The 27,247-nt window shown below is 43.6% G+C and overlaps 1 protein-coding gene across 3 annotated transcripts in view; it reads right to left on the reverse strand.

The window, feature by feature from the left end:
- KLHDC10 (kelch domain containing 10) overlaps positions 1-27,247 on the reverse strand; it is a 178,321-nt gene that overhangs the window by 114,725 nt on the left and 36,349 nt on the right. The window contains exon 2 of one of the 3 annotated variants that reach the window (XM_069765390.1): positions 2,732-2,824. The exons of the other annotated variants lie outside the window; for them this stretch is intronic. Within the exon in view, the coding sequence (XP_069621491.1) occupies positions 2,732-2,824 (93 nt within the window). The remainder of the gene's footprint in view (positions 1-2,731; positions 2,825-27,247) is intronic. 3 annotated transcript variants of the gene reach the window in all.

The raw sequence follows: 27,247 nt of genomic DNA on the forward strand, positions 1-27,247 counted from the left end.
GGGAGGCTATCAAGGAGAAAAAGCACGGCAAACTGGGGGCTGGAGTGTTGTTTCACCAAGATAACGCGCCGGCTCACAAAGCTGCAGTTGCCATGGCTACCATTCAAGAAGCGGGCTTTGAACTGGTGGAACACCCCCCCCCCCCCCCTATTGGCCAGATCTAGCCCCCAGTGACTTCTTTCTCTTTCCTCGACTCAAGGAACACCTCCGGGGCAAGAAATTTGATGACAATAGCGACGTGATAACCGCTGTTGGGGATTTTTTTGAGGGTCAAGATCAAGAATTTTTTTCTAAGGGAATTCTAAGTTTAGAAAAGAGATGGACTAAATGTATAGACTTGATAGGAGACTATGTAAAAAAATAAAAAAAAATTTTGACTATATTCATTGTGTTTAGTATTGATTATCATTACTTTTGGATCGCCCCTCGTAGGATAAATATATATCTATTCTAGATCTTGGGCAAATTGGAAGACAAACTTTGAAGAAGCCCATAAGGAACATGTAGCCTTTTCCATGGGAAACAAAGGTCGCATAAAGGGAACCTGTCCGCAGGATTGTGCACAGTAACCTACAGAGTGTGTGAGATCGACGCAGTTATACTGATTAAAACGATACCGGGGGTGAAGAAATCAGTCTTGTGTTTGTTGTTTAATCTTTATTTTCAGGTTTAAGCTAATGGGACTCTTGTGCCGTGGGGCGGACTGCAGGGAGGGGGGGGGGGAAGGGTCTTTAGTCTTTATGTGGTGCTCCGATTAGGTATTCATCTATATGGCGTCTGACAGGTCACAGATCCCTCAGAAACATGCCTCCTATTTTACATGCTGAATATATTGTGTATAAAAAATTTAAAAAATTAACATTCAGCAGGCAGGCACCAGAGCTGCAGTGCGATGGCATCTATAATATGCATTCAATTTTATTTAGTGACATACATTTATTCTCAAAATGGTGCCAGCAACGCCTGTGCCATTTTGCTGGAGGAAAAAAAAATAATAAAGAAAAAAAAGTAGTCTCCACCAAGATGGCGCCTGAGCAGTAGCATAATTCGGATTGCCAATAGATGCTACTGCGCAAGCGTGGCCGACACCATTATGAAAAAGGATTTAGGGTTTTTTTCTGATGTCACCGCTGTGCTCTGCTTTACTGCCGGCCGGCGCTGACACAGTGCAGGGAAGCAGAACGCCGGGGGATGCGACAGACACCGGAATGTAAGTATGTAGTGTTTGGTTTTTTTTACATTTACACTGGTAACCAGGGTAAACATCGGGTTACTAAGCGCAGCCCTGCGCTTAGTAACCCGATGTTTACCCTGGTTACCAGTTAAGACATCGCTGAATCGGCGTCACACACGCCGATTCAGCGATGTCTGCGGGAGATCCAGCGACGAAATAAAGTTCTGGCCTTTCTGCTCCGACCAACGATGTCACAGCAGGATCCAGATCGCTGCTGCGTCTCAAACACAACAATATCGCTATCCAGGATGCTGCAACGTCACAGATCGCTAGCGATATCGTTGTTAAGTTATTCAGTGTGAAGGTACCTTAAAAGAGCCCCAATTTTTATATTTTTAAAAGGTAACGTCTTCAGATTTTTATACCCGATAGTAACATCACAGTAAAGTAGCTATAATGGTGATAACTTTCATACCTTCCTATTATAAGTTTGTGTGGCTTTTGTCTCTTCATCCATAGGTGAATGACTATGCAAGGGAACTTAGTAGACATGCGGGGGGGCTTGGACTGCACTTTCAGCTCGTTGGCCCCTCTCCCGCACCAGCCTCCTGCCAGTGATTGACAGGCCACTCTTCTCAGTGAGCTGCTTCCTTGGCTGACATCTCACACAAGCGCAGTCATTCTCAGGGCTGATGGATTACGAGACAACGGAGACGCAGACATATTATATACAGGCATAGAAGTAATCTTTACAGGTACTTTACTGTGATGAAGTTGATTTGGAGGCTAAACACCTGCCATTTCTCTCCCCGTAAATACAGATTGTGATACGGAAAGAAAAAAGGAAAACATTGTTAAACTTAACACCACAAAAACCTGATCTGCAAAAATACGTCAATTTCTGATGAAAGCTTCCCTTTAAATATTGAGAAGTTGAATTTTGGCTGCTATGAAGAAGCACTCTAAACCTAAAGTTAGATAAAACGAGTTAAAGGGGTTGTCCAGTCCAAACCAGTAAGTTTGCCGTCACTGTGCAGACTTATGAATCCCCCCCCAGCGCACGCACTATCTGTTTTGAGGATTCGCCAGTTGCTGGGCCAGGACCGGAGGGTGTGTATGATATATACATACTACTGGACAGAGCCCATCAAGTGGGCATGGCTTTCCTCCATACTCTGGAAGCCGGCCACACCAACTGGGCATCCTTGTCTCTAGTCAGGGGGATGCCCACTAGTGCCCTAGCCTGGAATATGCATAACGCATACACAGCCCAGCTCAGAATCTGGCGAGTTCCCGCAGCTAGGGGGGATGCATAAGTCTTCAGTCACACAGAGTGACTGCCGACTTATCAATCGGGACTGGACAAACCCTTTAAGAAAACACTTTGAATGCCTTATCTATCCCAGCGTTTAATGCAAAACTACAACCATGAAGTCAGGAGAAAAAAAAACCAAAAAAGGTAAGTAAAGAAAAAAAAAAAAAAAGTTGCTGGAAGGACAGAACAATAGAACACACCAGACAAAAACAAACTGTGCATGGCTGGTAAGCATCACCCACCTTCTCTTAAAAACCTGCTAGGAATCCTGATGCTGGGGCAGGAGTGGGTGAAGAGTCGCCTAACGGGAAACCAGCGTACCTTCTTCTTAGAGCCTGTTACCACAATTACCAGCAATGAGTCAGACGTACACAACAAGGATTCAACAGACAGTAACATAAGCAGCAGCATTACTGGCTGGCAAACACTGATAACATTACCTCTGCTGGGGCAACGGCTCACTAGCACCCTGGAAGACTGACACTGGAGAAGCTTAGCCTTATTTAGGCACCCATTTGTGATATAACAATATGGCTAATACATGGTTAGGATGCAGTCTGCGTTGCCATATTTTACAAGATAATTACAAGGTTTTACCAAAGGAAACTGATGGTCTATTGAGTCAAAACACCATAAAAGGTGGTGGGAGTCTGAACCCCAATCAATAATATGAATTACTCAGCAGCTGAACGCTCGCTCAATCCACTGACAACTCTTTTCGGACCCCCTCATACCCCAATACATGAATGCTTAGCTACGTGTTCTATGGGGCGAGGAAGATAAACAGCTGTCAGTCACCTCTGATCATCACCTCTCCCCCACGGGAACAAAAAAGATGAGGAACTTTGAAATCTAATTGCCCAAATTATTTTCTCCTGGGTCATCCACCAGTCAAATCAAAATAATACATCTGATGTGAATATACAGATTTTGGTCAGCTAGATTGTGACAGGCCAGATATACACTGATCCGCCTTTTATGTGATATCGTGGAAAACCTTTAAAAGACAAGAATGAAGTACGATAGTTCAGTGTGCTTATGTCAAAGGGTGGATTCTAAATGAAGGGGAGTCTATAAAGAAAACTGCACTGTGAGATTCTTAACCGTTAGAAAACTAAGCTTCTCTTAAAAAGGTGAAAAAACTACAGCACCTACTCCATTTCTTAAAGGGAACCTGACACCCCCAAAATCGAAGATGAGCTAAGCCCACCGGCATCAGGGGCTTATCTACAGCATTCTGTAATACTGTAGGTAGGCCCCGATGTATCCTGAAAGATGAGAAAAAGAGGTTAGATTATACTCACCCAGGGGCGGTCCCGCTGCGGTCCGATCCGATGGGATTCGGGGTCCGGTCCAGCACCTCCCATCTTCTTACGATGACGTCCTCTTCTTGCATTCTCACTGCGGCTCCGACACAGGCGTAATTTGTCTGCCCTGTTGAGGGGAGAGCAAAGTACTGCAGTGCGCAGGCGCTGGGCCTCTCTGACCTGTCCCGGCGCCTGCGCACTGCAGTACTTTGCTCTGCCTTCAACAGGGCAGACAAAGTACGCCTGCGCCGGAGCCGCAGCGTGAAGACAAGAAGAGGACGTCATTGTAAGAAGATGGGAGGCCCCGGACCGGACCGCGTGAGTATAATCTAACCTTTTTCTCATCTTTCAGGATACATAGGGGGCTTATCTACAGCATTACAGAATGCTGTAGATAAGCCCCTGATGCCGGTGGGCTTAGGTCACCTTCGATTTTGGGGGTGACAGGTTCCCTTTAACTAGCAGCATGTACTTCTATAGCCATACGCAGAAAATGATGCATACAGTACTAAAGATATTATATACAAATCTTAACATCGCCAAGGGGCCGCAGGCTTCAGAGCACATTTCTTGCAGCATTCCTCACTGACTGATCTCTGTGCACAGCTTGTGGATTGTGTAGTCTTTACATCAAGCACTTTGCAATAATCTGATGTAGGAAAGCCACAGCAATCCACTGAAGTGAAGCGAGCCAAACTGCAAAAATGACCAGCCTGTCAATCATGATCGGGGCAGGATTGGAGTTTTACTTTTACAAAACCTGGGGGAACAATAGGATAAGAAACAATTCGCTAATGCCATTTCTGCCTCCCAGCAGCTTGGTGTGTAGGTGGGATATATATATCAGAGGCAGCAACCTTTCATGTGGTCAGTATTCAGATATATGCTTTACAGCAGCTTCATAGGCTGGAGGGTCTATTATATTCTAGTGCAGTTCTACTTGCATGCTCTGATCTATGGAAGAAGCTTTGTTGAGAAACGTGCGTCGGGGTGAGGGGGGTGGGGGGGGGACTTTAGGTCCATCCTGCAAGGTATACCTTCCTATTTTCCAGTAAAGTAGTAGTTTTTCTGGCTCTTTGCTTTCAGCTATCCATCCACACTTGTGTATCAAATACCACTCAGCTCATTGCCCTATGTATTGTATAGCTTTATATAGGTTTACTTCCATCCTGACAGCAATATACTATTCCATTATTTATATACGGAATTGGTCTGCTCTGAACTGCTCAGGATGCCATTTCTGTACCTCAGCTATACCTTTCTATATGTGGTTATCACAGGTTTATACAGCATAATTATATTCAATACTAGATGGTGGCCCGATTCTAACGCATCGGGTATTCTAGACTATGCATGTCCACATCGTATATCGCCCAGGCCACGTCGTATATCGCCCAGGCCACGTCGTATATTGTCCAGTGACGTAGTATACAGCACAGAGCCACGTAGTATACAGCATAGAGCCATGTAGCATATAGCCCAGTCACGTAGTTTAATGTCCAGTCACGTAGTATATAACACTGCCCACACAGTATATAACACTGGCCACGTAATATCTAGCACAGCCCACGCAGTACATAACCCAGTAGTATGTTAGGCTAGGTTCACATTGTGTTAGTGCAGTCCATTCAACGCATACGTTGAACGGACTGCGTTAACGCAAGTGCCGACTTTTGCACAGCTCCATCTGCGCTAGCAGTGACGGACCCGGAAACGCTGCAGCCCGCGTCTCGGGTCCGTCACCCAAGTGACAGCACATAGCTAGCGCACGCCCATTGTGGGCGTGCGCTAGCGATGCGTCCGACATTGCACTCTATGGCGGCGTTAACGGACTACGTGACACCGCGTTATGCCGTGGTGTAACGTAGTCCGTTAAACGTACCGCCATAACGCAATGTGAACCCAGTCTAACACTGGCCAGGTAGTATACAGCACAGAGCCACGCGGTATATAATACAGCCCACATAGTATATAGCAGTGTGGGCACCATATCCCTGTTAAAAATGAAAATAAAAAATAGTTCTATACTCACCCGCCGGGATCCAATCCAGCGAAGCTGTCCCGATGCGCGCGCAGCTGCCGCCATCTTCCGTTCCCAGGATGCATTGCAAAATTACCCAGATGACTTAAGCGGTCTCGCGAGACCGCTAAGTCTTCTGGGTAATTTCGCAATGCATCGCTGGGAACGGAAGATGGCGGCAGGCGCGAGCGGCTCGGCGGACTACGGAGGGTGAGTATAGCAGGTTTTTTGTTTTTTTTATTATTTTTAACATTACATTTTTTTTTTTTACTATTGATGCCGCATAGGCAGCATCAATAGTAAAAAGTTGGGGACACAGGGTTAATAGAGGCGGTAACGGAGTGCGTTACCTGCGGCATAACGCGGTCCGTTACTGCCGGCATTAACCCTGTGTGAGCGGTGACCGGAGGGGAGTAAGGAGCGGCCATTTTCTTCCGGACTGTGCCAGTCGCTGATTGGTCGTGGCTGTTTTGCCGCGACGAATCAGCGACTTGGATTCCATGACAGACAGAGGCCGCGACCAATGAATATCCGTGACAGACAGAAGGACAGACGGACAGACAGACAGACAGATGGAAGTGACCCTTAGACAATTATATAGTACATATAGATTACACCTTTTTCTTAGGATACACTAGTTATACCCCCCTTCTGGGGACTCTGCTATTATTATTGTTCTGCATTTATTTTATACTTTATAAATTGTTTTATCCTGTATTTAATAAAGATTTATAATTTTAATAATGGTTCTCTGTTCGGCTGTGCTTCGGCATTAGTCAGAAACTGGGTTTAATTATTATTTGAAGTGCCATTTGCTATATTTTCTGGACACTATTGTATTTATCCAATTCTAAATGAACCCTGAAATTTATTGGCCAATTCATGGATCAAATATCTGTGAATTTTGTCATTAAGCTCCTTGTTAGAGAACAGTAAGTTGTGCAAAAAGTACTCCATCATTGAACTGTTGGACATGTGCATTCAAAAGATTAGAGACTGCCACATTAAGTTCACAAGAAAAGGTCAGAGTGCATTTTAGGATCATCCTGAAATTTCCCCTGAAAGCTAAATATCATTAACGTTTTGTAAGTAGTATATCTTATCAGAGAAATCTGCTTGTTTCTCTGCCAGAATGGGTCATTATCAAAAAACACAATTTTTTGAGATAAAATCTGTAGTCAATAAAAAGACATTTTCCCATTACTGAGATAGGAGATGCTATGTAGATAGAAGAGGAGATCTATCTTTAGCTCCTACATAGAAATGTATCCGTAGTAGCTCATCTAGCTCAGTAATGGGGAAAGCATTGAGCTACTTACGGGTAGCGGCATTTCTCGGAGGCCCATGACAGCACGATGAGCACGACGAGAGAGGGGATCCGCCCATCAGGAACAGGAAACCTACAGATACAAAAGGGCGGCACCTCTCCCCTGCCTCAGTTGTATTTCAGAGTCTTGAGAGGACTACCGCGGTTAGTGGTACACAAAAATATACACTATATACAGATTATATACAAAATTTCAGCCATATATTGGAACTGGGTATCATACGTGAGATATATACATTTATAGGAAGTGCAACCCCCACGTGAATAGGGAGGGAACTAAGGGTGCTGTCATGGGCCTCCGAGAAATGCCGCTACCCGTAAGTAGCTCAATGCTTTACTCGGACTCCCATGACAGCACGACGAGAGAATTACAGAGATGTAAGGTACCTTAGGGAGGGACTATGGCCTGTAGCACCCTTAACCCGAATGCGAGATCAGAAGAAGCCCCCAAATCCAACCTATAGTGTTTAAAGAAGGTGGACGGGGATGACCATGTGGCCGTCTTACATATCTGGTCGATTGATACTCCAGATTTTTCCGCCCAGGATGTAGCCATGGCCCTGGTGGAATGCGCCCTCAGATTCCGCGGAGCCGGACCCCCACCTGCAGTATAAGCCAAAGAGATAGCCTCCCTAATCCACTTTGCTAGTGTGTACTTTGATACCCTGAGTCTCTTTCTAGGACTTTGGAAAGATAAAAATAACGCATTATCTTTCTTCCATGTGTCAGTAATAGAGATGTATTCTAGCAGGCATCTCCTAACATCTAATGTATGGAGTAGCTCTTCTTTAGGGTTGGAGGGATTGGGAAGGAAGGATGGTAAAACTATCTCCTGTGACCTGTGAAACCGTGATGACACTTTTGGTAAATAGGCCGGGTCCGGTCTGAGGACTACCCTATCCGGCAGAAACTCTGTATAAGGGGAAAGCCTGGAGAGAGCTTGTATGTCTCCCACTCTACGGGCAGATGTAATTGCTACCAGAAATGCTGTCTTAAGGGATAAGGCCTTAATTGAAGCTGATTGTAATGGTTCAAACGGCTCTCTAGTCAATGCTGACAGGACTAGGTTGAGATCCCAAGGCATAGATCTATCTTTATGTATGGGTCTAGTTCTACCAGATGCTTTAATGAACCTTGAGATCCAATAATTATTGGCGATGTTACAAGAAAACAGGGCTCCTAGGGCCGAGACCTGTACCCTTAGAGTACTAGTGGATAGATCTAGCTCTAAGCCTCTTTGCAGGAATTCTAAGATTTCTTTTATAGGTATCCCCTCTTCTAAATTAAAATCAGAAGAGGCCAGAAACTTCCGCCAGGTTCCAGCGTAGATTGTTGTCGTTATCGGTTTCCTACTTTTCATAAGGGTCTCAATTAAATTTGGGGAGAACCCTTTGTTTTTCAGTAACGCCCTTTCAAACTCCATGCCGTTAAATGGAGACTCTTTACTTGCGGATGGCTGATCGGACCCTGGTAGAGTAAATCTGGAATGTCCGGAAGTACCCAGGGGTCCTCCACTGACATGATCCTGAGCCAAGTGAACCAGGCCCTTCTGGGCCAGAATGGGGCAATTAATATAACTCTTGCTCGATCTTCTCTTATCTTCCTGATTACCAGGGGTATCAGGCCTAGTGGGGGGGGGAACGCATAAGCCAGCCGAAAATCCCAATTGATCAGAAAGGCGTCTACCGCCAGAGGATTCTCCCTGGGATTTAGGGAGCAGAATTTTATTGTCTTTCGGTTGTCCCCGGTGGCAAATAAATCTACCTCTGGATGTCCCCATTTGTGGACAATCTGGTTGAACACGAGACTGTTTAGAGACCACTCCCCTTGCCTTAAGGTGTTGCGGCTTAGAAAGTCGGCTTTGACGTTTTCTTTTCCTCTTATATGCAGAGCGGTTAAAGATAAGAAATGATTTTCCGCTGTCTGGAACAGACGATCCGCCACTCTCAGTGATTCGGAATGAGTTCCACCCTGGTGATTTATGTATACGACCGCCACCTGGTTGTCCGAGAGGATCTTGACATAATGACCCTGCAGATATATGAGGAATTTTTTAACTGAAAGTTCAATTGCCATTAACTCTCTTTAATTGGAGGAGGCGGATGTTAGGGGGTTCCATAGACCCTGAACTATCATGTCATCCATGTGTGCTCCCCAACCCGAAGGGCTAGCGTCTGTTATTACAATACGTGTCACCCAGGGAACTCCCGCCGATAAATTTTCATTGTTTAGCCACCACCTAAGAGATGTAAGAGTTTTTGGACCCAAAGTAATCTGACTCTGCAAGGACCCATGTAAAACTCTATCATTAACCAGCACCTCGGATTGTAAAGGTCTGGTGTGAAATTGGGCCCAACGGACAGCGGGAATGCATGAGGTTAGAGATCCTAATAGTGACATAGCCTGTCTAAGGGTCATGGATGGTTTATCAATTGCCTTAGACACCTGTTGCTGGATGTGTAACAATTTGTCGGGAGGAAGACAACACTGTTGGGATTCTGAATTTAACAACAGTCCTAAGAACCTTTGTATTTTTGGGGGCTGTAAACGAGATTTTTCATAATTTACGATCCACCCCAGATGCTCAAGTTTGGTTGTGGTTGTTTCTAGTTGGGAAAGGCAATGGTCTTCAGAGCTCCCTACTATAAGAAAGTCATCCAAGTAGGGAATAACTAGGATGTCAGACTCTCGTAAGTGCGCCATGACTTCGGCCACTAACTTTGTAAACACCCTAGGAGCCGCTGATAAGCCAAAGGGAAGAGCTCTGAACTGGAAATGACGAATCTGTCCCCCCATTGACACAGCTACTCTCAGGAACCTCTGGAAGTCTTCATGTATCGGAACATGATAGTATGCATCCTTTAAATCTACGACTACCATGAAGCAGTGTTTAAACAACAATTTTATTGCTGAATTAATTGTTTCCATTTTGAACGATTCATTGACCAGAAACTCATTAAGACATTTGAGATTTATGATCGTTCTAAACGATCTGTCTGGCTTCTTGATCAGAAAAAGAGGAGAGTAAAATCCCCTCCCTCTTTCTGATTCTGGGATTTCGATCAAAACATTTTTGGAGCATAAGTTCATGACCTCTGCTTCCAGAGCAGCTTGTTCAAGGGTGGAGGAACGTAAAGGGGTTAACTTAAATTTTTCTCGAGGCCAGTGATCGAAGTCCAGCCTTAGACCTTCTGATATAATGCCTCTGACCCATTTACTGTTCGTAATGTCAAACCATGCTGACAGTCTACCCCCCACAGGGATCGCTAGTTATTGGTCCGTTTTTTTCTGTTCTTTTGAGGAACGGCGAAACATGTAGCCCGTACCTCTTCCGCGTCTATCCTCCCATCTAAAACTCTCTCTAGAGGGTGAGGACCCGCGTTTCTTCCTGCGACCAAACCTCCTTCTATTGAAGGGCCGGCGGTAGGATGCTGAAGACAGATTAGGAAATTTCTTTTTGTCATCCCCCGCTTTCTCCAGCAACTCATCCAGAGTTGGACCAAAAGAGATATTCTCCTTTACACGGGATGGTGCAGAGTTTAGTTCTGGATTGAATGTCGCCTGACCAGCATTTCAACCATAAGGCTCTGCGAGCCGCGTTAGAGAGTCCTGCCGCTCTAGCCGCCATTCTGACTAGATGCGTCCGACAGAAAAGCTGCAGCATTCTGAATTGTTGGTAGAGCCTTCAGAATAGTATCTCTGGACGCACCGTCCTTAAGCTGGGACTCTAACTGATCTAGCCAGACCATTAATGACCTGGCTGTACATGTTGCGGCCACAGCTGGTCTGAGAGATCCAGCCGCCGTCTCCCAGATACCTTTAAGGAAGGTATCTGCCTTCCTGTCAAGGGGGTCCTTGAGGGTCCCCATATCCTCAAATGGTAATGAAGCTTTCTTTGATGCTTTTGCTACTGCCGCATCCAACTTAGGGGCTTTATCCCACGTATCCACAACCGGATCATCAAAGGGATACCTGCGTTTTAATGCTGGCAGTAAGGCACCCTTTTTTTCCGTTTTTTTCCATTCTCGGAGGATCAAGTCCTGGATCTTCTCGTTTACCGGAAAAGATCTATGTTTTTTACGATCCAATCCACTAAACATCAACTCCTGTTTTGAGGGCTGTGATTTGGGTTCCTCTATACCCATCGTGCCTCTAACTGATTTGACCACTTTGTCAATCCTATCCAAGGGTAGACAGAATCGTCCAGACTCCTCATCCGATGAAGAGGAGAAAGGACTAGAGAGATAGGCACCTTCCTCTCTTTCTTCCTCTGAAGAATTAGAGTCCAGGGGGGTCCTATGTTTTGAGCCTTCCGCTTGGGATAGGGACCGTAGTGATTCCCTTACTTCCAACCGGATCATTTCCTTTAGGTTTGCCGCACTCACAGACTCTTCTGCTACCTAGGGGAGGACAATATAGGTGATAACTACTATCTGACCTAATGTCACTTCCACCCAACCACTCCTGTAGACCTCACCGTCTGTTGTATACAGGGGGCACATAACTTTTTAGGACAAGAATCAGGTAAGGGGACTCCAGAGGGCACACTCCTTATGTTTTGATTTGTCCGCACTCTTCTTCCCCTGGAATGATAAAGTATAAGGGGCCCGCGTCACAGAGTTAACTTTCACATAGATCACTTACCCGTGCGCCAAAGTAAAGTACCGGAATACGAGGGGGTTCTTTCCTAATCGAAGCTCTGGATTCCTGCTCGGATGAGCTTTTACGACTGGATTGGTCGCTTCGGTCTTTCTGTTTGGGCTTCTGACGCACCTCGTCCGGCAGCTGCTGCTGCTCACCACCACTCTCCATGACGAATTGCGACCAAAAGCAGGGTTCTAACATAGTCACCTGCTTAAATTCCCCTTGGATCCGGTCAGCAGATAGGCCAGCGCTATCCCTATTGGCCCAGGACACAGCAGGGAGGGTAGGGGGCCTTGCGGGAAAACCGGCGTTCAGGATGCGATGGGCGCCGCCATTTTGGATCGACCACGCATGCGCAGACATCCGGCGACCCGGAAGCGGCTACTAACTCCACCCCCCCAACGTTACTGCACCCGGAAACGCTCCAGCACGCCGCTGAGAGCGGTGCAGGACGCTGGGGATGGATCGTAGCGCTCCGGGTGGTCACCCACACAGTCCTGACCCCGGCACCTGCAAACACGCCGTACCGCTGCACCACCAATGGGAGATACTTACCTGCGCCGACGCTGATGGAGGCAGGAAATCCTCCGGACTCCGCTCCCTGCTGCGAACGCCACCGACATGCAATCCAGCAAGGACCACCGTGGCGTCTCCAGGGATCTCCGCACCGGCCGAGGTAGGAGACCCCCCCACCCCCGCTACCAGATTCGGCCGGCCGGCCTGGGCTCCTTCTGTAGGCACCCGTCCCTTCAGGAACAGGAAACCAACTGAGGCAGGGGAGAGGTGCCGCCCTTTTGTATCTGTAGGTTTCCTGTTCTTGATGGGCGGATCCCCTCTCTCGTCGTGCTGTCATGGGAGTCCGAGTAAATGTGTCTTCACTGAATACAGATTTTGATAATAAATGATCACTTGTCTAAGATGCATTACAAAGTTGCTTATTTTTATGTGTACTATTGATTTATTAAATAAAATTTGAAACAGTTACTCTAAGTTCATCATGTTTGTTCAGCCCTCAAAAACAGTCATTGTTTTGTTAATAGCCTATCCCTGGCCCAAGGGATGCACTGCTCTGGTGAGAAACGGAACCAACGGTATGCAGATGAACTGATGTAACTAGCTATAACCTTATTGCCATGTCTACATGCAGGCATCTTTGCAAAATTATAGACTGATCTGAAATACCTTAGGCTTGGGTCATGTAACATAGTAACAGTTAGTAAGGCCGAAAAAAGACATTTGTCCATCCAATTCAGCCTATATTCCATCATAATAAATCCCCAGATCTACGTCCTTCTACAGAACCTAATAATTGTATGATACAATATTGTTCTGCTCCAGGAAGACATCCAGGCCTCTCTTTAACCCCTCGACTGAGTTCGCCATCACCACCTCCTCAGGCAAGCAATTCCAGATTCTCACTGCCCTAACAGTAAAGAATCCTCTTCTATGTTGGTGGAAAACCCTTCTCTCCTCCAGACGCAAAGAATGCCCCCTTGTGCCCGTCACCTTCCTTGGTATAAACAAATCCTCAGCGAGATATTTGTATTGTCCCCTTATATACTTATACATGGTTATTAGATCGCCCTCAGTCGTCTTTTTTCTAGACTAAATAATCCTAATTTCGCTAATCTATCTGGGTATTGTAGTTCTCCCATCCCCTTTATTAATTTTGTTGCCCTCCTTTGTACTCTCTCTAGTTCCATTATATCCTTCCTGAGCACCGGTGCCCAAAACTGGACACAGTACTCCATGTGCGGTCTAACAAGGGATTTGTACAGAGGCAGTATAATGCTCTCATCATGTGAATCCAGACCTTTTTTAATGTAGTGTTTGCCTCTATGTTCAGTGGCTTTGTCAGGGCTTATGCCAGGACCCCCATAAAACTACATCTTGCTGCCCAGCTTCCGTAGGCATATTCGCCCGAGCACGATGTCAGACAGAGCACACAGTGACTCAGTCTGCATCATTATAGTCAATGGCCTGTTGAAATATTGCACAAATCCCATTTTATGAGGGTTCGGATACAAGCCTAAAGGGGTCATTCCATGTCAAGTGAACCAATGATTTTTACTTCTATGTTTTTAATACTTTTGAGATTTTGTTATTTGGTAATAGTGTGTCAGAGAATGCAAAATGTGAAGAAAAAAATATAAAACTAGATTTTTTTTTTTTTATTATTGATTTTCAAAGTTCGGAAAAAGTGCGAATTTCGGTGTTGCCTGCCTTTACATTTCTCCTCATAACTCAGGCTAGAAAAGAGATAGAGAAACAAAATAAAAACCATTCTACTCAGAACTGTACAGGCTTTCACAGATATGTCAGAAGAGTATCTTTGATAATATTTTACCCATGTGAACGCAAAGGCAAAATTTAAAAACGCATTTCCGGAAAAAAAAGTTAATTTCAAAAACTGCCTATGTACCTGCTATGCTTCTAGCCACATCTGTACCAAAATTGGGATCGTGATGGGATCATATTTTAAAAAATAAAACTATTACAGTGTCAGTTCGAAAATCTCAAATTCAGATCTGTTCAGCCTGTGGTGTAAAAGTGTGGGGTCTATATATACCAAATAATCCAGGATTGTTAGATACAATAATAGTTATATTATGTTACAGCTTAGAAGCAGGAGAGGACAGAGGAGAAAGCTTTGTTAGGGCTCAGCCTGAGAATGACCAGGGGTAGACGGTGACTGCAGAGCAGATGACAGGCCGGCAGCTCAGGCCTCCAGAGGCCAAATTCACACCAAATCTTAACACCCAGGCAACTCCTCAAATGGAGGAAGAAAAATATTCTTAACATCCAGTCCATGTATTGTACAAACCAGAACTATGAAGAGGAGGAGAATTTGTTAAAACATTGGTTACCGGAAGCAGAACCCATCACAGGGACTCAGCAATACCACACTGTCATCACATGTAGGGAAACCGAAATATAAACAAAGACAGTGAAGTCCATGAAGTGGTAGAAGGCGGCACAAGATTGGCAATGGATGGCATAACTGGTTATGTGACCTTCAGGTGAATCATATTCACATATGATTGGTGGTGGCTACTGTACTCTCCAAAGATTATGAAAATGAAGACGTAGAAGTGACTTTTTCGCACCTTCTGGTCCAGCGCCGTCCTTTGTGTATCCAAGAAAACCAAACAATGTAAAAGTTACAAAAATCAGATATTAACTCAGGTGGAGCCGAACGCCATGACAGGCCGTACATACTGACACAAAAGGACATGACCATTGCTAGTTAGCACTTATGGACAAGATGATATTTCACCCACTAGAAGGGACACATTGATGGTAAAAGGCCCGTTTAAAAACCTACTATTAATTGTTTGATTAGTTCATATTTTATAGAACAAGGATTTAACTACTGTACTACTCTTCTTAAACACTTCATAAATGACATGTTTAGTGATATAATAGAAAAAAATTGTTACATGTATAAATAGGTGGTAAAAATATTGGTTCTTTTCATCTTGTTTTTAACAAATAATTAGGATGAGACTGTATTTGGAAAATCACACTTGAGGATATGATGACCTTTTTTCTTTTGGCTTATTCAATGCAATCAGGTTGAAAATGCTGAGCAAGTTGTGTTATGATACGATGTACCGTATATACTCAAGTATAAGCTGAGATTTTTAGCCCAAATTTTTGGGCTGAAAGTGCCCCTTTCGGCTTATACTCGAGTCACGGTCGGCGGGTGAGGGGGAGAGAGGACTGTCATATACTCACCTAGTCCCGGCGCTCCTGGCGCTGTCCCCCTGTCTTCGGGTGCCGCAGCTATTCCTCTGTTCAGCGGTCTTGTGGGACCGCTCATAAAAGTTATGAATATGGACTCCACTCCCATAGGGGTGGAGCCACATATTCATTCATCTAATGAGCGGTAACGGTGACCGCTGACAGAGGAAGAGGCTGCGGCACCCGAAGCCCATCTGTCCGGGAGAAGGAGCCAGGGACGCCGGGAGCGGGTAAGTACCGTATGTCATATTTACCTGTCCACGTTCCACTCGCCGGGCGCTGCTCCATCTTCTGCGTCCTCTTGCTCTGACTGTTCAGGTCAGAGGGCGCGATGACGTACTAGTGTGCGCGCCGCCCTCTGCCTGAACAGTCACTGCGGAGAGACGCCGAGACGGGACGCTGAGGAGCTGCAAGCAAGAGAGGCGAGTATGGTCTTTTTTGCAGCAGCATTCTATATTGCACAGCTTTCTATGGAGCATCTATGGGGGTCATAATGAACGGTGCAGAGCATTCTATATGGCACAACTTTCTATGGAGCATCTATGGGGTCATAATGAACGGTGCAGAGCAATATATATAGCACAGCTTTATGTGGAGCATCTATGGGGCCATAATGAACTGTGCAGAGCATTATATATGGCACAGCTTTATGTGGAGCATCTATGGGGCCATAATGAACGGTGCAGAGCATTATATATGGCACAGCTTTATGTGGAGCATCTATGGGGCAATAATGAAATGTATAGAGCATTATATGTGGCACAGTTTTATATGGAGCATGTATGGGGCCATACTAAACGGTGCAGAGCATTATATATGCATTCTATATGGCACAGTTTTATATGGAGCATCTATGGGGCCATAATGAACGGTATGGAGCATCTATTTTTATTTTTGAAATTCGCCGGTAGCTGCTGCATTTTCCACCCTAGGCTTATACTCGAGTCAATAAGTTTTCCCAGTTTTTTGTGGCAAAATTAGGAGGGGGTCGGCTTATACTAGGGTTGGCTTATACTCGAGTATATACGGTATTTATTCTGGCACTTCGGTATTTGTTTTTTGTGTTTCTTTATTGTTGTATATAAATGTTGAATTCAATAAGTTGTAATTTGAAAAGAAAAAAGGAAGAAACTCACACAAACATAAAATCTGATGATTCAAGGCTTAAAAAAATAAATAAATAAAAATTTGATAGGTCCCAAGTTGAATCCCTGTACAAATATAGTCAAGAACACAAGTAACACACGTACATGTTTTCACAATTTTAAAACATACGTTTTTTTTCATAATTGCGCATAAAAATTTTGAATTTGATTTCTCCAAAAGAAAATATAAAGAAACATAGTCTTGTGACATAAACGAAAGCCAGTACCGTTCTGAGAAAAATGATGCCTCTCCCACCTCTTTAGCTTAATTCCAGCCCGAGCTATAATAAAAAAAAATGTAAAAGCAATAACAGGAAAAAATCTGCACTTTCAAAACTTTAGAAATCTGTAAAAAATTAACTGATTAAGAAAAAAAATATTCAAAACTTTAAATTTGTAATTAACTAAAGCTGTACTTCATAAAAACAAAAAATGTTATGTGAACCCAGCTGAACGTTCCTTGCATAAGTGGCAAATGTTTGTGGCAAGTCCATAGCAAAATTTGCACATCGTACAAGAAAAATTTGCCACAGATGCTGGGGCAGGAATGGGTCAGCCGACTTCACCCTGTATTTCACCTGTATGGTGAAGTGACACCATAGACACTTTAAATGTGTCTGGTCAAGCACTAGGCGCTGGGCATGGAGCCTGTATAAGATAGTACCTGGGTGGGTGAGGGTGCCAGCGTGCAGTCATCAGTGACGTGGTATCCACCACTGGTCAGCAGTGGATACCGCGTCACTGATGACTGCACACTGGCACCCCCACCCACCCAGGTGTCACTCCTATTATCGCACTGAACGCGATCAATCATTATACTGCAGTCCGTTACTGATGAAGGCCAGTGAGGCCGAAACATCTATATTATTTTCTGGCTGCATTAAAAAAAATCCAAAAATATTCCAGAAGTTGAGTGCCACGTTTTCTTTATTATACATGTATGGTGTGGGGCCCTACTTGAGCACCTTCTGAGGTTGTGCATACGGTGTTTTTCCTTTACCAGCAATGATTAGGTGCAGGACTTGTGTGACTTAACCTCACGTGAGCTCCGGGAACATGAGCGCAAACACCGCTGGAACAGCACAGGAGGGGAGTATAGGTATTCTTATTTTAAACGGCATCAAACATGGGGAATGAGAAGGGGTAGTGGACAATCGCATTAAATACAGAGCACCACATGATAACGTTTTAAATACTTTTATGTATCAGGGGAAGAGTAACATAGTAACAACCAGAATTAGGTTAAACCACAACCATAGTATTAAGCATCATTTTAATTCATATGAATGCATATTTAATCAGATAAATGCCTGAAGTAAAATGGCTAATCAGCATAACCAAGCTCTAGCTACTATCTAAGGAAATATTTCAGAAAGTTACTAAATCTAAAATTTTCCATTAATTTTATAATCACTGTATCCAACAAATTTAAAGTCGGAGAAGAGAAAACCCTATCTGCTGTAAGTACTTCCTACATGGCATATCATATGCCATGCCCAGCCTGTAAAATGCATGTGCGACAGTCTCAAATAATGCTTTTTTTTTTGTTTTTTTAACAATCCTTGATCACTGTGTTTATGCTGAGCTCACAAACTGGCTGCTAAGTTTTTATCTTGATATTAGCGCTGCAACCAATGCCAGCCAGGATAAAAACTTAGTTGAACGGGAACAACCCTTTTAATTTAGCGAGACGTCTGTCCCATGTAAGCTTTTCCACAGGGACATTTTAGCACATAAGATTTCTACTCATGCAACTAAATAGACCTTTAATCGACTTCTTGTGTGCTTTTGTTGAATGCACTCCATGATCAGCTAACTATTGGTCAACATATTCGGGACCCGGTCTTGCTCGGCCCTTATTCACACTGACTTAACTTTGACACATGGCAAGGTTTTTAGGTGTATGTTTCCACCGAGCGTAATCTCTGCACTTTGATTGCAGCGGATACCCCGCTCCGCCCCCTGTTGCACGTGTGGTGATCCCGGATGTGTTCATTGAACATATGCGGAATCACCGCATCGTGTTCATAGACTGGGTTATTTATCCGGTGGAGACTGAGCGTCTCCGTAAGATAGACATGCTGCGGTCTAGAAAGACGCACCGCATGTCCGGTTACGCAGGGCCGCCAGATGTGGCCCTGCCTGCATAGTGGAGATGAGATTTCATAAAATCCCCTCCACTACGCTGTAACATAGGACGCTGCTTACATCTGCAGCGTCCTATCTGCTGCAAATACTGAAGGAATCCAGACAGTGGAAACATACCATTATACAAGAGGGTAGGACCATCTCAAAAAAAAAAAACTTTACCTGTGAACCCCATGTTATTTATATGAACTATTGCTTTTACCTACAGTAAGGTGCATGTTCATCTTGTTTCTATCATAGGTTTTGCATGATCAACTAACTATTGTAGAACAATTCCAGCATTCCAGAATCAGTATGATGAATTGTGGGTAAACGGTGACACTTTATCAATCCCAATATTGTATCCGATTGCTACTACTTGATATTTTATATGAAGAGTGTTATGCAGGAAACACTAAAGCATGCTTGAAGTGAAGATGGGGCAAAACGTCACAGGTGTACGGACGATTCATTCTTCTTATCCAACTTTGAGGCATGTAAAATGAACACAGCAAGCCAATCTCTGGAAGCAACATGTATTTTTGGTGAATATAGTGACAGCTGCTCAGTATCGCTTCAATGCAGAAGAAAAAAAAAAAAAAAAAAAAAAGGAAATTACACTATTCTCTTCGGTATCTCAGGTGAAACTCGCCTACATAAGTGTACGCGTGTGCAAAAAAAAGTTGAATAAAATCAGTATTGAATCTGATTTTTACAAATAAATTGCCAACATACAGCATGACGCACATGTGGAGTCACAATGGACCAGGCCCTCTGAAACGATAACTTGTGTGAAGGTAAAGCAGAACTGTGTGTCTCAGGCCGGCGTCACACTCAGCGTAGGGAAACACGGTCCGTATTTTACACGCGTAATATGCAGAAATTATCCCAAAACAGTGATCCATATGTCATCCGTAGGCAGGGTGTGGCAGTGTATTTTACGCATGTCATCCGTACGGCATCCGTACAGCGAGATTTTCTCACGGGCTTGCAAAATGGACATAGAATGGATCCATGGGCTCAAATATTCGTGAAAACATACATATTATATATATACCGTATATACATATACATATATACAGTTAGGTCCATATATATTTGGACAGAGACAACATTTTTCTAATTTTGGTTATAGACATTACCACAATGAATTTTAAACAAAGTTCAGACTTTCAGCTTTCATTTGAGGGTATCCACATTAAAATTGGATGAAGGGTTTAGGAGTTTCAGCTCCTCAACATGTGCCACCCTGTTTTTAAAGAGACCAAAAGTAATTGGACAGATTAAATAATTTTAAATAAAATGTTCATTTTTAGTACTTGGTTGAAAACTTTTTGTTGGCAATGACTGCCTGAAGTCTTGAACTCATGGACATCACCAGACGCTGTGTTTACTCCTTTTTGATGCTCTGCCAGGCCTTCACTGTGGTGGTTTTAAGTTGCTGCTTGTTTGTGGGCCTTTCTGTCTGAAGTTTAGTCTTTAACAAGTGAAATGCTGCTCAATTGGGTTGAGATCAGGTGACTGACTTGACCATTCCAGAATATTCCACTTCTTTCCTTTAATAAACTCCTGGGTTGCTTTGGCTTTATGTTTTGGGTCATTGTCCATCTGCAGTATGAAACGACGACCAATCAGTTTGGCTGCATTTGGCTGGACCTGAGCACACAGTATGGCTCTGAATACCTCAGAATTCATTCCGCTGCTTCTGTCCTGTGTCACATCGTCAATAAACACTAGTAACCTAGTGCCACTGGCAGCCATGCATGCCCAAGCCATCACACTGCCTCAGCCGTGTTTTACAGATGATGTGGTATGCTTTGGATCATGAGCTGTACCATGCCTTCGCCATACTTTTCTCTTTCCATCATTCTGGTAGAGGTTGATCTTGGTTTCATCTGTCGTAAGAATGTTCTTCCAGAACTGTGCTGGCTTTTTTAGATGTTTTTAGCAAAGTCCAGTCTAGCCTTTCTATTCTTGATACTTATGAGTGGCTTGCACCGTGCAGTGAACCCTCTGTATTTACTTTCATGCAGCCTTCTCTTTATGGTAGATTTGGATATTGATACACCTACCTCCTGGAGAGTGTTGTTCACTTGGTTGGCTGTTGTGAAGGGGTTTCTCTTCACCATGGAGATTATTCTGCGATCATCCACCACTGTTGTCTTCCGTGGGCGCCCAGGTCTTTTTGCATTGATGAGTTCACCAGTGCTTTCTTTCTTTCTCAGGATGTACCAAACTGTATATTTTGCCACTCCTGTAGCAATTTCTCGGATGGGTTTTTTTCTGTTTTCGCAGCTTAAGGATGGCTTGTTTCACCTGCATGGAAAGCTCCTTTGACCGCATGTTTACTTCACAGCAAAACCTTCCAAATGCAAACACCACACCTCAAATCAACTCAAGGCCTTTTATCTGCTTAATTGAGAATGACATAACGAAGGGATTGCCCACACCTGTCCATGAAATAGCCTTGGAGTCAATTGTCCAATTACTTTTGGTCCCTTTAAAAACAGGGTGGCACATGTTAAGGAGCTGAAACTCCTAAACTCTTCATCCAATTTTAATGTGGATACCCTCAAATGAAAGCTGAAAGTCTGAACTTCAACTGCATCTGAATTGTTTTGCTTAAAATGTGTGTGTGTGTGTGTGTGTGTGTGTGTGTGTGTGTGTGTGTGTGTGTGTGTGTGTGTGTGTGTGTGTGTGTGTGTGTGTGTGTGTGTGTGTATATATATATATACACACACACACACAGTTATATGAAAAAGTTTGGGCACCCCTATTAATCTTAAGCTAATTGTTTTATAAAAATAAGTTTTTTTTGCAACAGCTATTTCAGTTTTATATATCTAATAACTGTTTGACACAGTAATGTTTCTGCCTTGAAATGAGGTTTATTGTACTAACAGAAAATGTGCAATCTTCATTCAAACAAAATTTGACAGGTGCATAAGTATGGGCACCCTTATTTTCTTGTTTTAAATACTCCTACCTACTTTTTACTGACTTAGTAAAGCACTTTTTTTGGTTTTCTAACCTCATTGAGCTTTGAACTTCACAGCAAGGTGTATGCAATCATGAGAAAAGCTACTTAAAGTGGCCACTTGCAAGTTGTTCTCCTGTTTGAATCTCCTCTGAAGAGTGGCATCATGGGCTCCTCAAAACAACTGTCTAATGATCTGAAAACAAAGATTATTCAACATAGTTGTTCAGTGGAAGGAGACAAAAAGCTGTCTCAGAGATTTAACCTGTCAATTTCCACTGTGAGGAACATAGTAAGGAAATGAAAGAACACAGGTACAGTTCTTGTTAAGGCCAGAAGTGGCAGGCCAAGAAAAAACATCAGAAAGGCAGAGAAGAAGAATGGTGAGATCAGTCATGGACAATCCTCAGACTACCTCCAGAGAGCTGCAGCATCAACTTGCTGCAGATGGTGTCACTGTGCATCGGTCAAGTATACAACACACTTTGCACAAGGAGAAGCTGTATGGGAGAGTGATGCGAAAGAAGCCGTTTCTGCAAGCACACCACAAACAGTCGGCTGAGGTATGCAAAAGCACATTTGGAGAAGCCAATTTCTTTTTGGAAGAAGGTCCTGTGGACTGATGAAACCAAGATTGAGTTGTTTGGTCATACAAAAAGGCGTTATGCATGGTGGCCAAAAAACACAGCATTCCAAGAAAAACACTTGCTACCCACAGTAAAATTTGGTGGAGGTTCCATCATGCTTTGGGGCTGTGTGGCCAATGCCGGCACCGGGAATCTTGTTCAAGTTGAGGGACGCATGGATTCCTCTCAGTATCAGCAGATTCTTGACAATAATGTTCATCAATCAGTGACAAAGTTGAAGTTACGCAGGGGATGGATCTTTCAGCAAGACGATGATCCAAAACACCGCTCCAAATCTACTCAGGCATTCATGCAGAGGAACAATTACACTGTTCTGGAATGGCCATCCCAGTCCCCAGACCTGAATATCATTGAACATCTGTGGGATCATTTGAAGAGAGCTGTCCATGCTTGGCGACCATCAAACTTAACTGAACTGGAATTGTTTTGTAAAGAGGAATGGTCAAAAATACCTTCATCCAGGAACTCATTAAAAGCTACAGGAAGCGACTAGAGGCTGGTATTTTTGCAAAAGGAGGATCTACTAAATATTAATGTCACTTTTCTGGTGGGGTGCCTATACCTATGCACCTGTCAAATTTTGTTTGAATGCATATTGCACATTTTCTGTTAGTACAATAAACCTCATTTCAAGGCAGAAACATTACTGTGTCCAGCAGTTATTAGATATATGAAACTGAAATAACTGTTGCAAAAAAAAACAATTTTTATAAAACATTAAGCTTAAGATTAATAGGAGTGCCCAGACTTTTTCATATAACTGTATATAACCTTATATGAACTCGAGCGTGAGAAAATATTCAGAAAAATTCCCACGCTCGAGTTCATATGAGGTTATGACAGCAGGGGGCATAGCACCGCAAGTCTAGGTAGCTACGTTCCCCTGCTTTCAATTCATTCCCCAGATTTTACAGTCAGGAGCACTGCTGCATTAGCAGGCTCCTGCTTGTAAAATTAATTAACCCCTTCAGATGGATTTACATCGTGGGACATGACTAACGGCGGAAAGGTATGGGATATTTTTTTTTATTTTTCCTTTTTTACAGAACGAGGGTCGTCATTTGGATTAAGAGTATAATAAACTATTACAACATCCTGTGTCTTTATTTCATTAAAATACTCTATTCCTAATGTGTGTGTTTTATTAACCATTTACTACTATTGGATTAATAATGGATAGGTGTCTAATTGACATCTCTCCATTAATAACCAGGCTTAATGTCACCTTACAATAGCAAGGTGGTATAAACCCTTTATTACCCCATATCCCACAGCTACAGGGGAGTGGGAAGAGAGAGGCTAAGTGCCAGAATAGGCGCATCTTACAGATGGGCCTTTTCTGGGGTGGCTGGGGCAGATGTTTTTAGCCAAGGGGGGGGGGGGGGGGGGGCAATAACCATGGTCCCTCTCTAGGCTATTAACCCCTCTGTGACCTTAGACGTACTATCCCGTCGAGGTGCCCTGGGCTTATCTGACCCTGGACGGGATAGTACGTCATAGCCGATCGGCCGCGCTCACGGGGGGAGCGCGGCCGATCGCGGCCGGGTGTCAGCTGCTTATCGCAGCTGACATCCGGCACTATGTGCCAGGAGCGGTCACGGACCGCCCCTGGCACATTAACCCCTGGCACACCGCGATCAAAGATGATCGCGATGTGCCGGCGGTGCAGGGAAGCACCGCGCAGGGAGGGGGCTCCCTGCGGGCTTCCCTGAGACCCCCGGAGCAACGCGATGTGATCGCGTTGCTGCGAGGGTCTCACCTCCCTCCCTGCTCAGTCCAGCTCCGGATCCAAGATGGCCGCGGATCCGGGTCCTGCAGGGAGGGACGTGGCTTCACAGAGCCTGCTCAGAGCAGGCACTGTGAAGCCTGCAGCGCTGCATATCAGATCAGTGATCTGACAGAGTGCTGTGCAAACTGTCAGATCACTGATCTGTGATGTCCCCCCCTGGGACAAAGTAAAAAAAAAATTTTCCAAATGTGTAAAAAAAATAAAAAAAAATATTCCAAAATAATGAAAAAAAAAAAAAAATATTATTCCCATAAATACATTTCTTCATCTAAATAAAAAAAAAACCCAATAAAAGTACACATATTTAGTATCGCCGCGTCCGTAACGACCCGACCTATAAAACTGTCCCACTAGTTATCCCCTTCAGTAAACACCGTAATAAAAAAAAAAAAAAAAACGAGGCAAAAAACAACGCTTTATTATCATACCGCCGAACAAAAAGTGGAATAACACGCGATCAAAAGGACAGATATAAATAACCATGGTACCGCTGAAAGCGTCATATTGTCCCGCAAAAAAAAGAGCCGCCATACAGCATCATCAGCAAAAAAATAAAAAAGTTATAGTCCTGAGAATAAAGCGATGCAAAAATAATTATTTCTGTAAAATAGTTTTTATCGTATAAAAGCGCCAAACCATAAAAAAATGATATAAATGAGGTATCGCTGTAATCGTACTGACCCGAAGAATAAAACTGATTTATCAATTTTACCAAACGCGGAACGGTATAAACGCCTCCCCCAATAGAAATTCATGAATAGCTGGCTTTTGGTCATTCTTCCTCACAAAAATCGGAATAAAAAGCGATCAAAAAATGTCACGTGCCCAAAAATGTTTTCAATAAAAACGTCAACTCGTCCGCAAAAAACAAGACCTCACATGACTCTGTGGACCAAAATATGGAAAAATTATAGCTCTCAAAATGTGGTATTGCAAAAAATATTTTTTGCAATAAAAAGGGTCTTTCAGTGTGTGACGGCTGCCAATCATAAAAATCCGCTAAAAAACTCGCTATGAAAGTAAATCAAACCCCCCTTCATCACCCCCTTAGTTAGGGAAAAATAAAAAAAAAAATGTATTTATTTCCATTTTCCCATTAGGGCTAGGGTTAGGGCTAGGGTTAGGGCTAGGGCTAGGGCTAGGGCTAGGGCTAGGGCTAGGGCTAGGGCTAGGGCTAGGGTTAGGGCTAGGGTTAGGGTTGGGGTTAGGGTTGGGGCTACAGTTAGGGTTAGGGTTTAGATTACATTTACAGTTGGGAATAGGGTTGGGATTAGGGTTAGGGGTGTGTCAGGGTTAGAGGTGTGGTTAGGGTTACCGTTGGAATTAGGGTTAGGGGTGTGTTTAGATTAGGGTTTCAGTTATAATTGGGGGGTTTCCACTGTTTAGGCACATCAGGGGCTCTCCAAACACGACATGGCGTCCGATCTCAATTCCAGCCAATTCTGCGTTGAAAAAGTAAAACAGTGCTCCTTCCCTTCCGAGCTCTCCTGTGTGCCCAAACAGGGGTTTACCCCAACATATGGGGTATCAGCGTACTCAGGACAAATTGGACAACAACTTTTGTGGACCAATTTCTCCTGTTACCCTTGGGAAAATACAAAACTGGGGGCTAAAAAATAATTTTTGTGGGAAAACAAAAAGATTTTTCATTTTCACGGCTCTGCGTTATAAACTGTAGTGAAACACTTGGGGGTTCAAAGTTCTCACAACACATCTAGATAAGTTCATTGAGGGGTCTAGTTTCCAATATGGGGTCACTTGTGGGGGGTTTCTACTGTTTAGGTACATTAGGGGCTCTGCAAACGCAATGTGACGCCTGCAGACCAATCCATCTAAGTCTGCATTCCAAATGATGCTCCTTCCCTTCCGAGCCCTCCCATGCGCCCAAACGGTGGTTCCCCCCCACATATCGGGTATCAGCGTACTCAGGACAAATTGGACAACAACATTTAGGGTCCAATTTCTCCTGCTAACCTTGGAAAAATAAAAAATTGGGGGCAAAAATATAATTTTTGTGAAAAAATATGATTTTTTATTTTTACGGTTCTGCATTATAAACTTCTGTGAAGCACTTGGTGGGTCAAAGTGCTCACCACACCTCTAGATAAGTTCCTTAGGGGGTCTACTTTCCAAAATGGTGTCACTTGTGGGGGGTTTCAATGTTTAGGCACATCAGTGGCTCTCCAAACGCAACATGGCGTCCCATCTCAATTTCTGTCAATTTTGCATTGAAAAGTCAAACTGCGCTCCTTCCCTTCCGAGCTCTCCCATGCGCCCAAACAGTGGTTTACTGCCACATATGGGGTATCAGCGTACTCAGGACAAATTGGACAACAACTTTTTGGGTCCAATTTCTCCTGTTACCCTTGGTAAAATAAAACAAATTGGAGCTGAAGTAAATTTTTTGTGTAAAAAAGTTAAATGTTCATTTTTATTTAAACATTCCAAAAATTCCTATTAAACACCTGAAGGGTTAATAAACTTCTTGAATGTGGTTTTGAGCACCTTGAGGGGTGCAGTTTTTAGAATGGTGTCACACTTGGGAATTTTCTATCATATAGACCCCTCGAGATGACTTCAAATGAGACGTGGTCCCTAAAAAAAAATGGTGTTGTAAAAATGAGAAATTGCTGGTCAACTTTTAACCCTTATAACTCCCTAACAAAAAAAAAAATTGGTTCCAAAATTATGCTGATGTAAAGGAGACATGTGGGAAATGTTACTTATTAAGTATTTTGTGTGACATATCTCTGTGATTTAATTGCATAAAAATTCAAAGTTTGAAAATTGCGAAATTTTCAAAATTTTCGCCAAATTTCCGTTTTTTTCACAAATAAACGCAGGTACTATCAAAGAAATTTTACCACTATCATGAAGTACAATATGTCACGAGAAAACAATGTCAGAATCACCAGGATCCGTTGAAGCGTTTCGGAGTTATAACCTCATAAAGGGACAGTGGTCAGAATTGTAAAAATTGGCCTGGTCATTGACGTGCAAACCACCCTTGGGGGTAAAGGGGTTAATATAT

Source organism: Ranitomeya imitator, chromosome 4 (assembly GCF_032444005.1).
Source record: "Ranitomeya imitator isolate aRanImi1 chromosome 4, aRanImi1.pri, whole genome shotgun sequence".
NCBI classification, from domain to species: domain Eukaryota; kingdom Metazoa; phylum Chordata; class Amphibia; order Anura; family Dendrobatidae; genus Ranitomeya; species Ranitomeya imitator.